Source organism: Thamnophis sirtalis, unplaced genomic scaffold (genome assembly GCF_051295495.1).
Source record: "Thamnophis sirtalis isolate CommonGarterSnake01/CBP01778 unplaced genomic scaffold, rThaSir2_p1.2 scaffold_6, whole genome shotgun sequence".
NCBI classification, from domain to species: Eukaryota; Metazoa; Chordata; class Lepidosauria; order Squamata; family Natricidae; genus Thamnophis; species Thamnophis sirtalis.
The window spans coordinates 106,386,931-106,399,646 of NW_028261386.1; the positions used below are offsets into that span (position 1 = coordinate 106,386,931).

Sequence of the window (12,716 nt, forward strand, 5' to 3'; positions counted from 1 at the left end):
TAGGATGATGATGAAAAAACAACTCTATGGTCACTCCGTGTATTTATGACCTTTACAGGTGTATAAAGAACTTAGTAACCACTTCACTTAACAATCAAGTTGCCGGTCCCAATTGTGATCACTAAATGAGGACAACCTATAATGAAGAGGAACACACATAGGCCACCAAACCACTTTGCAATTGGATCTTTGGCTCAAAGGGTAGATTCACGTGTATCCAACTTAATCTAGTTTCTGAAACATTAACAGGAGCCACGTTAATGGAGCTCCAACTCCCATTATTTCATAAACACTCCCAAACTTTATATACATGTATTTGTTGATGCTTTATTTGTGTTTGTATATATAATGCGTTTTATCAGTGTTGTATATCTGTGACTGCAGGACCTCTATAGATTGCCAGACACTAAATAATTTTTTTAAAAAACCTCCCATTACCTAACATGGAGTGTGGGGAGGGCAGAAATATTAAAAATGTATTCATGCCTTTGTTTTTTACACTTCACTGGAATGGAATTGTCTTATTCCGTGTCAGGGTTAAGGTCCCCACCAAATTGAAACGCAGCCCCAATAGCAATAGTGTCTGAGCCCTTTTGTCTTCCTTTTGCATTTTCATTAAATCAACAAAACATCACGATGAAAACTTTTAAAATTACATAGGAAAATAAACCAAAAACATTGGCTATAGCATATGAAGAGAGTTGAGATTTTAAGGAGACATGCAAATATTTTAAACGTTATCCAAAATTTCTATTAGAAGCAATTAAATAATATCTAAGAATAAGTCTGAACTTTTCTTTAGCAACTATCAGCCTTGATTAGAAAAAGCTTTGATTAAACTGAAATGTACATTGATTACACTGGTTCTGAATGGTACCGAGAGTCCATTTTGGTCAGTAAGTTACTGTCTATGTCACTTTTTAAAAAATCCTCTGAGCTAGTAAGTCTGGCATTTTTATCATATCAATGTTTCAAAAACACATATCATAGCAATTTGTTTTTCGGGGGGGGGGATTTTTCCTCCACAAACCATCCCTGGAGATTTCAAATGGCGGCTAGACAGCCATCGGCTGGGAATGTTTCCATTTGAATGCTTCCTCTGAGCAAGGGATTAGATTCAATAGCTTGACGAAACCCACAAATTCTGGGATTTGGGTACAAAGTCAGCATAAGGCTTTATAGCGATAAGGGCCCAGGCTCTCTTGAAGAAAGCCAACAGTATAGGTATCATTTTGGAGTTCTGTGGCCCTGATGACCCTTACCAAGAAAGGCAGAGGAGAGTGACAGGAACAATCCTTTTGTAACATTTCAGCAGCTTAACAAACTAGTACTTACTGCCATGACATCTATTTTCATTGGGAAATGCTGGTAGTAATTTTTCATATGCAGCAGTTAATCAGTTAGAATCTTGGGGGGGGGGGGGGATGATAAAAGATTCACAAAAAGATATTGCGTATTAAGGAATATTTATGAATGTCTGCAGTGGGTTTTTGTTTTGTATGCATATTGTAGGAGGTGGTGTGGATCAGCTCTCTTCCATGTGAATCTAAAGAAAAAAGACACTTATAGATGCTCCTTATTCTAACAGAGCTTCTAACTGATGCATAGGTTAATGTCTTACGTAAAACACGTACAATGAACTGCATTTGAGGAACTTGTAACAGTTGACCCAATATTTTCAATGCATTAGAAATATATTCTTAGATTTGTGGACATTTATGGATCCTAATCCATGAATAAATAACATTACCTTAAATTACAGCAGAGGAAAAAAATGCTAGACTGAACCTGCAGGAAAGCTACAGAATGACACTCTAAATGCTCTTTTGTTTTTTAATAATGCCAGTACATAGACCCAAACCTATTATGCTCTCTTGCAACAAAGGCACTGATGTTCATAGTGGTTACCTGGCTCAACCCCAAATCATCCATCAGTACCCTTTTCTCATCCAGTCCACTGTCATGGTCCGCTTGAGTAAATATTCTCTGGAGGGGAGCTGATGCAGAGCAAATAAGACGCACCTGGAACAAAATGAAACAAAAAGGCTGAAGTTCATCACTTAGAGTTCTTATTTCTCCATTGAATCTCACACACCCCTTTATTTTCTTTTGTTTTTCAATGGAGTATTTTTGAAAGTTCATTTATAGCAACAGATTTCTGACTCTGATGGTATACGTTGCACTCCTTAACGGTGCAGATGGGTGTAGAGATGGCCCTATCATTCAGTCACAAATAACTTTTAATATTAAAATATTTTTGCTATTTATCTTACTTCTCTAATAGCTTTTAAAATAAAGAAACAAAAATACACCAGATACTGAATTGCTATCGCAACTCAATCAAAAAGGTACTTATTTTATTTATACATCAAGCCATCACTTTAAATCAGGGCTGTCAAACTCCCAGCCTGTGGGCCAGAGGTGGGTTCCTACCAGTTCGCACCTATTCAGTAGAACCGATTCGTCAAATCTACCGAACCGGTTAGAAGAGGTTCCACCAGTGGACACAGAAAGCAGGCCACACCTACAGAAGAGGTTCCAAAATTTTTTGAAACCCACCACTGGTCCTTGGATATGATTATTCTACACTATCATGCTCATATTTATAAAACTCAGTGCCTCTGTGAAAGGTAAGGAGGTCCCTACGACCTATACGATCTCATAGATTAGGCCTCCTCCGTATTCCATCGGCCAGCCAGTGTCGGCTGGCAACTACAAGGAGGAGGGCCTTTTCAGCAGTGGCCCCGACCCTTTGGAACGAGCTCCCCGTAGAGATTCGTACCCTCTCCACCGTCCAGGCCTTCCGCACAGCCTTGAAGAACTGGCTCGCCCGTCAGGCCTGGGGATAAGGATTGCTACCCCGCCCGAATGTTGTATGCATGTTGCTCATTATTTTATTATGTGTTGTTGTCTCAACGTTGTATCCCCCCTTCCCTGGTTTTCTGTGCGCCGCCCTGAGTCCCCTCAGGGAAAAGGGCGGCCTACAAATGCAAATAAACCTCTATAAACCTCTACTACATTTGTGGTACAATCAGAACATTGCGTGTGTTAAAGTTGTTTTAACGCAAACCAAAGATGCCTTTTAAAAAACAAGTTTACATCATATTCTTATGCATGCCAGTGCTGTGTTTGAGGTAATTTAAGGTGGTTCTGACAAGTGTCGACGACATTTTCATATCCGGTCGCATGGGCGGCAAGCCACTCCCATCTGGTCGCATGGGCGGCAAGCCACTCCCACAAAGGAGGCCACACCCACAGAGTAGGTTCGAACAATTTTTGAAACCCACCACTGCTGTGGGCTGGATGCATCATGCGCTGGCCATGCCCACACACGATTTAGCAAAGGGGGGGGGAAGTTTCAATACGTCATATGACGCCGCAGTGCCACCCCTGCTCTAAATCATCACTGAATCAAATTTAGATAGCAATCTGTTTTCATTCAGTTTTTTAAAATATTTTTGCCTTATACATTATTAAGATGCAGGAAAAATAAGATGAGAGATTCCAAAACCTTTCAACCTAGGGTTAAAACAAAGAAAGCAGGGAAGCATGTATGGTGGGTACCCATAATCCCTGTCAAGTTCGGTGGACAGCTGTTGCAATATAGGTCTAAGATACACACACACACACACACACACACACACCTTCATCCAGTAATGCCAGACATCCAGGAATTACGTTTCTTTCAAATATGAAGACTTTTAGATCCAGCTGTTCAAGAGTTCCAAAACACCTGGAAAGCAAACCAGGTTTTCTTAGAATCTCCTCACTAAGGCTGCATAGATTCTAAAGTACCTGCTTCATACTACTGCCCATTTTGGCATGACATCTTACAGGTGCAGCCTTTTTCAGTCAATTAAAGCAAAATTTCCCGAGAAAATACTTGCCTGGTGGGATAGAGATGCAGAGCAATTGCATTTTTTTTCTAATGTGCAGGTAGCGGTCAAGGAATCTTTTCAGCCTTAACCTTTGAAAAATCGCAGCAGGCTAATAACAACACTACACTCTTTGGAAAGCACACCTTATTTTTTCCTTCAGGACTTCTGGAATGACTACGGTATGTGACATGCTATTCTGCTGTCCTTCCAGGAAAGGCCACAGAAAGAAGAAATCCCTTTGCAAAGAGATGGGGACTTTCATAAATGATCTAGATCAGTGGTCCCCAACCCCCGGTCCGCGGACCGGTGCCGGGCCGTGGAGTACCTGGCACCGGGCCGCGTAGCGGCCGGGGGACATGAACAGCTGCCCAAAGGTCCGCGTGCGCGCTGGTGGAATCCCCGGGCGCTGCTGGTACCGCCGCCACCGCCGCCCCCTGCGAAACCCAAGAGCGGCTCTTCTCCTGCGAGGCGGCTGGCTGAACAGCTGCCACTGCCGCGCGCCTTCCTGCCTCAGCCGCTCCGTCGCTTCCAAGGAACGGCGTCAGCGGCGGCAGCTTTACTTCTGAGGCGCTGCACACTTCCCTAATAGTCGTCACAGCCCAGGTAAGAGAACGGGAACTTCCCGCCTGGCTTCCAGCCCGCACCGAAAGACTCAATGCAAGAACAAAAATTCCAATACCAGTCTAAATATCAGGGTGACCATGCAACCAAGGAGAAGGAGAAGGAGAGGAGGAGGAGGAGGAAGAGGAAGAGGAGGAATTATTTATTGATATTGGTGTGCCAGGAGAATAAGAACTGGAAAAAATCACCAAATATCGCAACCTGGCCATTGAAACTACACGGTTATGGAAGAAATTTGTAATAGTGATACCCATTGCCAATGGGGCACTTGGTACCATGTTTTACAAAACACATCAATAAACTGAAGCTTACTGCAATAACACCAGTGGAACTGCAGAAAACTGCGCCACTAGGAACATCATATATCTTAAGAAGAAAGTTGTGCAACTTCAATGAACCTCTGGAAAGCAAAGCTTATGGCTAATGGAGAAGAACTGGGTGAAGTTGAAATTAAATGGGGGGGGGAGGCGAAGGACCAGGCTGCAGCGCAAAGGCTCCTGGGCCGTGCGCAAAAGCTCCTGGGCCGTGCGCAAAGGCTCCAGGGAAGAGAGCCCCGTGCGCCCCTGCGCGCGCTCAGCGGGCCACGGTAAAATTATCAAAGGCTGACTGGTCCGCGGCGATAAAAAGGTTGGGGACCACTGATCTAGATGTCTTAAATACAGCTTTAGATGATCCTTCTTCATTTAAAACAGAGAGGTAGCCCTCTCTTAATTTTTTTAAAAAAATATTGAGATGAGAATAAATGCTAATTAGGCAATGCTTGAGGACAATAGTATCATTATGGATTCTATTATGGATTCTTTTACACAACTAAAATTATTTGTCCTTATGAGATTTACCTCAAAATGGAAATAGTTGATTAGTTTCTTTCCCTTAGCTCCTGCAAGGTATTGTAATAAATATGTCAAGCCTCTGAAAGACAGAGTCATTAACCAATCTTTCCTTTAATTGCAATCTCACTATGGATGCATTTCTTGGATTTCGGAGAAGCAAATGTTAGCCTACTTGTCTCCTTTCAGATGCTCCTACTTTGTTCAATAGGAAAAGGGTTATCCTTGTGCACTGCCCTCTGCTGAGGGGGAATTATTAATAGAAGCCAGGATGTTGGGAATTTTATTCTGGCCTAAACAGAACTCATTTGCATTTTGGGGGGTCATGTATGGATAACAACATAATCAGACCATCTCCCCATTTCAAAGTAATTCTCACCCCTCACGCAATTAAAAATTAAAATGCATATATATTCAAATGAAATATAATTAAACATAATATTTTGGGAGAAAATACATTTAAAGACACACATTTAAAGACACAATTTTGCACAGCCATTTTTTTTAAAAAAAACATAGATTCATCTGGAAACAGGAGAAAATAATCCTACGAATGCACCTTGAAAAAAGAAAAGTGACATGGAACAGAAATAGACTGATCTCTCCCATCGTATGTCCATGAAAAAACTGATAAGGGTTCTTATGGGCCATAATGACAGCAGCACCAAGGGAATATTTCTCTCTCTCTCTGTCCCTCTCTCCCTCTCTCTCCCTCCCTCCCTCCCTCCCTCTCCCTCTCTCTCCCTCCCACCCTCCCTCTCCCCTCTCTCTGAAGGATAAGAAATCTGTATTGTAGTTTTTACTATGCAAATTCTCTAGTATGGTAGAAAGAAGCATCACCCAATAGGTTAATCTTCCCCAATGCTGCTGCTGCAGAGGTATAGTTTAAACTGTCACTATGTATTTGAGGAGACAATTAGGTTTCCTTTTTTTATTTTCCTGGAGAAGATTTACTCAAAAGAACAGAACATGGTCCTGGAAGGAAATGGATTACAGAAGTGAACAAAGTTAGGCTACTGTAAGGAAGGTAAATCCTTCAAGAAAATATCCATGTAATGGAGGTCAGTGGTATGGGAACTGTATGCTTACAAACGCAGGATGTCAGGATATAGCAAGTGAAATATGACATGTAAGAAGCCCAAGGGATCATACCACAAAAGTTCACTGAGGCAGGCAGAAAGGCCAGACTTGAGAGCTAGAAGGGGACAGTGATCTATCTTAAAGAAAGCCACACTACCGAACAGGACAGTGTTGCTTAAAATTCACACAAAGGATAGAAACATTGGTGTTCCTTCTCTGGGAGGTCAAAAACAGCGTGGCACGACATAAGCGCGAACGTCAAAATCGCGGTGATAAAATTGTGGCGCTAAAGCTGCGACGTCATCACCGCGCGTCATCACTGCCGCGACAACAGCGCGGCAACAAAAGGGCGCTTTAAAACGGCGCCGCAGCAGAAAGCCGACTTCATTTAAGGTAAGCGTTAGGATTAGGTTTAGGGGTTTGTTTTAGGGTTAGGTTTAGGGTTAGGGTTAGGGTTAGGATTAGGGTTAGGTTTAGGGTTAGGTTTAGGGTTAGGTTTAGGGTTAGGTTTAGGGTACTGAGTGCTTGGGAATGCGCGATTTTGCCCTCCGCGATTATGTCATCGCGGTAGGGTCACGTTTTTCCTTAGCGCTTAGAACGGTGCGAATTAGTCTACGCGCTTATGTCTCCGCGCAGAAGGGCTTCGCGGATTTGTGGTGGAACCCAAAACCAGGAGCTCTGAGCTTGTATAGTTGGGAAACAATGCTTGTGGGAAAGTCCAAACATGTTACACATGTAGCATTAGAGGAAAGAAGTAATCCTGCTTTGTTCTACTAATAAAAAAAACATCTCTCTGAATCTTCTGTTCACACAGAAGTGCTATGCTGCTCAAGGAGCTAAGGTTCTTCTAAAACCAATGAGTGGCATTTAGTCAGCAGAAAATGTATTTTCTGGAAATGGCCCACATTTCTTGCTGAACTAGAAGGGATGCGTGTGTGTGCATTATTTTCCAAGTACACTTTTGAAAAAGAATTTAATCTCAATCGATATGTCCTGATTGCATAAATATTTAAGTGCATGTCTATAATCACACATAAGGTGAAGCTTAATATCTTCCATTACATTTTAAAACATCAGCTTAAATACAAAGAACCTTTAAGTTGTTTTAATATTGCTGATTTTCTTTCCATGATTGAAACTTTCGTAAATCTAAGTGCCGCATTTATCATTACTATTTCATTAGAGGATCCACAACTCAAGACTAAATGTAAGAGTAGTTGTTTATTCTAAATTGAGTGTCACTTTGGGGCAAATTCATTAACATTTTACTCATCTGTGCATTTTGGAAAATAAATCAACACATGCAAAATAATCCGGAATAGCTACCCAACAAAAGTCTGTAAGTGGTTTGAACAGAACTATCGTCTGGAATCAAAACTGTGCAATTTCTCAGCAAAAACAGTTAAAACAATTTAATTGGATGAATTTGACATGATAGGCAGCGGCAAAACATACTGAATGTTTTCTTTAACTTAAAATTATTCAGAAAAAAATCCAGTAGATAGCAATGCTTTCACTCTCTTACTCTGAGGAAGACGATAAAATGCTTCCCACATCCCATATTATGATTCAGGGTCACTGAATGAAAATGTTTAGCAGGAGATCCAAGAGAAAAAAAATCAAAGGCCAAATTAAACAGTTTATCCAATCTTTTTTATATTCGATCAACTCAAGGTGGCAAATACAGGAAGACAGTTAATTCAAGTCCCACCTTTCGTGCAAAGTGATAGGCTGTGAGTGATTTTATGACAGTCACTCTTTCTCAGCCTTAGGAAGCAGGCAACAATGACAAACTTTGTCTGTTTGTTTGTGTGTGTGTGTGTGTGTGTCTGTGTCTGTGTGTGTCTGTGTGTAGATGGTAGTTATCTACATTTTTGATATACACTGAAAACAAGCATGTGTATGTAGATAGGGTTTTCCACTGCAGAATGCCAGATAAGACGAAGGAAATCAACATAATGTCCTTACTACCCTTTTCCACATCAATCCAAACAAAAAGTCTGAAAAGACGTCATTATTATCGACACCTCAGAGGGAGCCTGGGTGATGAAAGGAAATGGAAACAAATTCACTGTCTCCTTCAGTCATCCTAAAACTCCAAACCATATCATCTTTAAAAAGTGGTGAAGATGAACTCTGCAGGTGGAAGCTTCTTCAATCAGTGGGGGAAACATTGTGTTTCTAGTATTATTTGAGGTATTCCTATTTCCTCGGGAGAAGAACATAGATCTGCTCTTTCCTGGGCTGATCCGCCTGCTTTATTTTTTATTTTAATTCTATAGTCTTTCATACAAACCTATAGGAATTTTGGAAGCAAGTACATCTGCCCAAATGTTGATTTTGATTTGTAACCTACCTTTTGTTTTCAGTCTTTCAAGAGATTGCTATTGTAAGAGTTTTGTTTTTGCAACAAAACCAATAAAATAACTTTGTGGCATATTTTTCTCCCATATGAGATTGAACTGCTCTGTATTTTCTAACTTCCTAAGATACAAATGGAAAATCACTGCCTTTTAGGCTGTTTGAGTGCCCAGTTTTGTTTTTCTTTTTGTGAAGGTGCAATTTCACAAAGTGACCACATAAGACTTACACAATGCATTTTGCTTACAAATCCTAAATTTGCCCATTTGTTGAATAAAAACAACTATGTTGCAAATTCAGTGACATCTATTTGCTTATCTTAGTTCTAATCTTTATTAGCCACTGACAATGTTGCTGTTTTAGTGACTTCATCTAGCAGTTAAAAAAAAGATAAAAGTTTCCCTGTCAGTCGTACCCAATCTAGGGTGCGATGCTCATCTCCATTTCTTAGCTGAGGCAGCAAGGGTTGTCCAAAGACAATTTCCATGGTCATGTGGCCAGCCTGGCTGTATGTCAAAAGTGCATGGAATGCTGTTACCTTCTCACCAAAGTGGTACCTGTTTATCTACTTGCATTTGCATGCTTTAGAACTGCTAGATGGGCAGGAGCAGGAGCAAGTAATGGGAGCTCACCCCATGCCGCAAACTCTGTTCTCAAACCTGGGCTGTCAGCTCTCCAGCTGACAAGCTTGGTGTCTTTAACCGCTGAGCCATTGTAAATGTTAATGCAGCTGGCAGCTAAAGAAGAAAATACAGTAATTTAAATTAAATTAGACAACACATTAATCTTAACAGTCAAGGCTTTAATAGCTCACATGGCAATGCAGTGTGATCAATGAATATATGCTGATGCCTTTTTGCTAGGCATTAATTAATTAATTAGCATTCAACATTTCCAAAATAATTCCAGATGCATTCATCTTATAAGAACCTGCAAACCAAATGCTTACCTTTTTTTCATAAAAAGTATCAATGAGAGTGATGAAGCGGCGAGCTTGGGTTCTTTTTGCCATTGTAAGGAGAGGTATATTATGAACAAAAACCAGATCAAAATTCTTGGATATTTCCAAATAATCACTGGCTCCAAGAGGCTGAAATGGGAAATAAGACGTGGGAAATCAATAGATTGACAGCTACATTTCAAAAGGCAACAAAAACGCTGTTTTCTGTTTAAAATTGGCTTTTCTTGTCTGAATCGATCAAATGCTTTTCCATTTTGCTTCCCCCTCAGAAAAGGAGGGGGGAAACTAAATATACACATTTTAATAAACATGCACATGTTGGTCTAATTGATTAAGAGCATATTTTCCTTTATTCCCATATCGATATTGTAATAAAGAAGGATAAGGTTGAAAGAAAAATAAAGGTGTAAGGATAGCAAAACATCATTTACTTCACCAGAATCTTTTTTATTTGGACTGCCCTGGACTAACATAGCTCACCTTCTACAACCATTTCTAAAGCAAAAGGTAAAAATGCATATAGGCCGTCCTCGGCTAACGACTATTCATTTAGTGACTGTTTGAAGTGGTGGCAGCAATGAACCAAAGGTATGTCTGGTCCCTGAAGGCTATTGCAGCACTCCATGTTATAAACACCTGATAAACATCTGGCTGCCTGGCAGCCAACTCACAATTACAACTGCCAGTGAGCTTCAACTCTCCTCACCAGCCTATCTTCTCCCCATCGCTGCCCTTTTGGCTGCCCTGCCCAGTGGCAGTCATTGACAGTTCCACAGTTGAAGTAGAGGTCCAGGGCCTTCAGCAGCGTCAGCCAGCTGCTATCACCCATAGGCCACCACTTCAGCTCCAGAATCACTGAGTGCCTCTTGAAGACCTGTGCTGTGGCCAGCCATCCCAGTTCCATAGGGTGAAGCCCCAGGCATTCTCACAGCCCTGTGCTCCACTGGCCCTGTCACCCATAGCTGACCTTCACCATCTTCTTCCTCCTGTTGCTGACAAAGTTTGCCCAGAAGGGGAATTAATCAAATCTGAAAATGACACCAAGCTGGCAGGAACACCCCAGAAGAAAGGTTGAAGATTCAGAAGCATCTCAACAGACTTGAACACTGGTACCTAGCTAACAACATGAAATTAAAATTTAAGAGAAAATTAAAGTTTTACACTTAAGACAAGAAAAACCAAATGGACAAATATAGAATAGGTGGAACTTGACTCAACAGCAGTAACTACAAGAGGGATCTATGGGTCCTAGTGGACAATCACTTAAATATGAGCCAGCAGTGTGCCCAAAAAAGCCAATGCAGTCCTAGGCTGCATCAACAAAGAGACAAAATCAAAATCATGTGAACTGTTAGTACCACTTTATAATGGCTTGGTAACCTAACACTTGGATCATTGCATCCAGTTTTGGTCACCACAAAATACAAAAAAAGATGTTGAGACTCTGGAAAGAGTGCAGAGAAGAGCAATAAAAGCTGATTAGGGGGATAGAGGCTAAAACATATGAAGAAGGGTTGCAGGAATTGGGTATGTCTAGTCTACTGAAAAGCAGGACTAGGGGTGACATGATAGTAGCATTCCAATATTTGAAGTGCTGCCACAATTGGGGGTGGGGGGTGTCAACCTATTCTCCAAAGTACCTGAAGGCAGTACAAGAAGCAATGGATGGAAACTAATCAAGGAGAGAAACAACCTAGAACTAAAGAGAGGTTTCCTGACAATAAGAACAATTAACCAGTAAAGTAGATAATTAAATAAATACTATTAATTTTGAATGTAATTTAAACAATGTTAGGAATGTAAAATGTTAATGATTGGGGAAGGGGAATTCGTGAGATATTTTCTGGGAAGGAAAAAAAGGGTAAGTAACTGGAAAACTGTAAAAAAAAAGGTGAAATATAAGGTGTAAGTGATGTTAATTATGTGTAAAAATTGAGTAAGAAATGATAAAGAATTATGTAAAGAGAATAAATACTGTGGAAGTTGGAATACCAAAGCTATGGTAAAAAAATGGTTAATTTATAAAGTTGGGTTACTAGTAATTAGATGAAGACTAAAAGAAAAGGGTGTTTGGTAATGATATGTAAGTTTAAATAAATTAATGGAAAAAGATAAAGGATTATACAAAAGAAATGAATACTGATAAAAGTGGGAAGATTAGAATATATTTAAACTATGATTATAAATATGATGCATAAGATGTGACTTGGACCACACTCTTTCCATAAAGTATGTATGGGGGGGGGGGGGGGGGGAATTGCAATAAAACTTGTCTTTAAAAAAAAGAACAATTAACCAGTGGATTGGCTTGCCTTCAGAAGTTGTGGGTGCTCTTTCTTATCACTGGAGGTTTTTAAGAAGAGACTGGGCAACCATTTTTCTGAAATGGCATAGTGTCTTCTGCTTAAGGAGAGGGGGTTTGAATTGGAGGACCTCCAGGGTCCCTTCTCATCAGGGGTGGGCTGCTACAGGATCGCCTGGGTTCGGGAGAACCCGTAGCTAAGGTTATGGCTGGTTCGGAGAACCTCCAAATCCCACCACTGGCTGGCCCCACCCACCCTGCCCCTCCCACGAGTCTCCACACGGTCTGGTTTGGATGCGAGGTAAGTGCAGTGCCTACGCGTAGGCTTGGGGAGGGGGAAAAAGAAGGCCTCCAAGAAGTTCCGGAAGGCCAGAAACAAGCCTGTTTTCAGCCTCCAGGGGGCCTCCGGAGCCCAGGGGAGGCAGTTTTAACCCTCCCAGACTTGAGGAAAGCCGGGAAGGCGAAAATGCCTCCCCCTCCCTGCCGTGGTGCAGGAGGCCAACTAGCCACACTCATCATGGCCACGCCCAGCCAGCAACCAGGCAGAGAACCCATTGCTGAATTCTTTGAAGTCAACTCCTGCTTCTAATTCTATTGGATGTTCTATCTTCTATATTTATACTGGGGGGGTCTTTTTCTATTTCTTTCTTTTTTCTTTTTTGTCCTAAGCTTTATAACAACAT

At 41.1% G+C, this 12,716-nt stretch overlaps 1 protein-coding gene across 3 annotated transcripts in view; it reads right to left on the reverse strand.

The window, feature by feature from the left end:
- The window catches only part of AFG1L (AFG1 like ATPase), a 64,613-nt gene that overhangs the window by 639 nt on the left and 51,258 nt on the right, over positions 1–12,716 (reverse strand). For all 3 annotated transcript variants that reach the window (XM_087718674.1, XM_087718673.1, XM_087718675.1), the window contains exons 11-12: positions 9,720–9,860; positions 1,909–2,022 (exon numbers count right to left, since the gene is read on the reverse strand). In XM_087718674.1, coding sequence (XP_087574800.1) covers positions 1,909–2,022; positions 9,720–9,860 — 255 coding nt within the window. The remainder of the gene's footprint in view (positions 1–1,908; positions 2,023–9,719; positions 9,861–12,716) is intronic.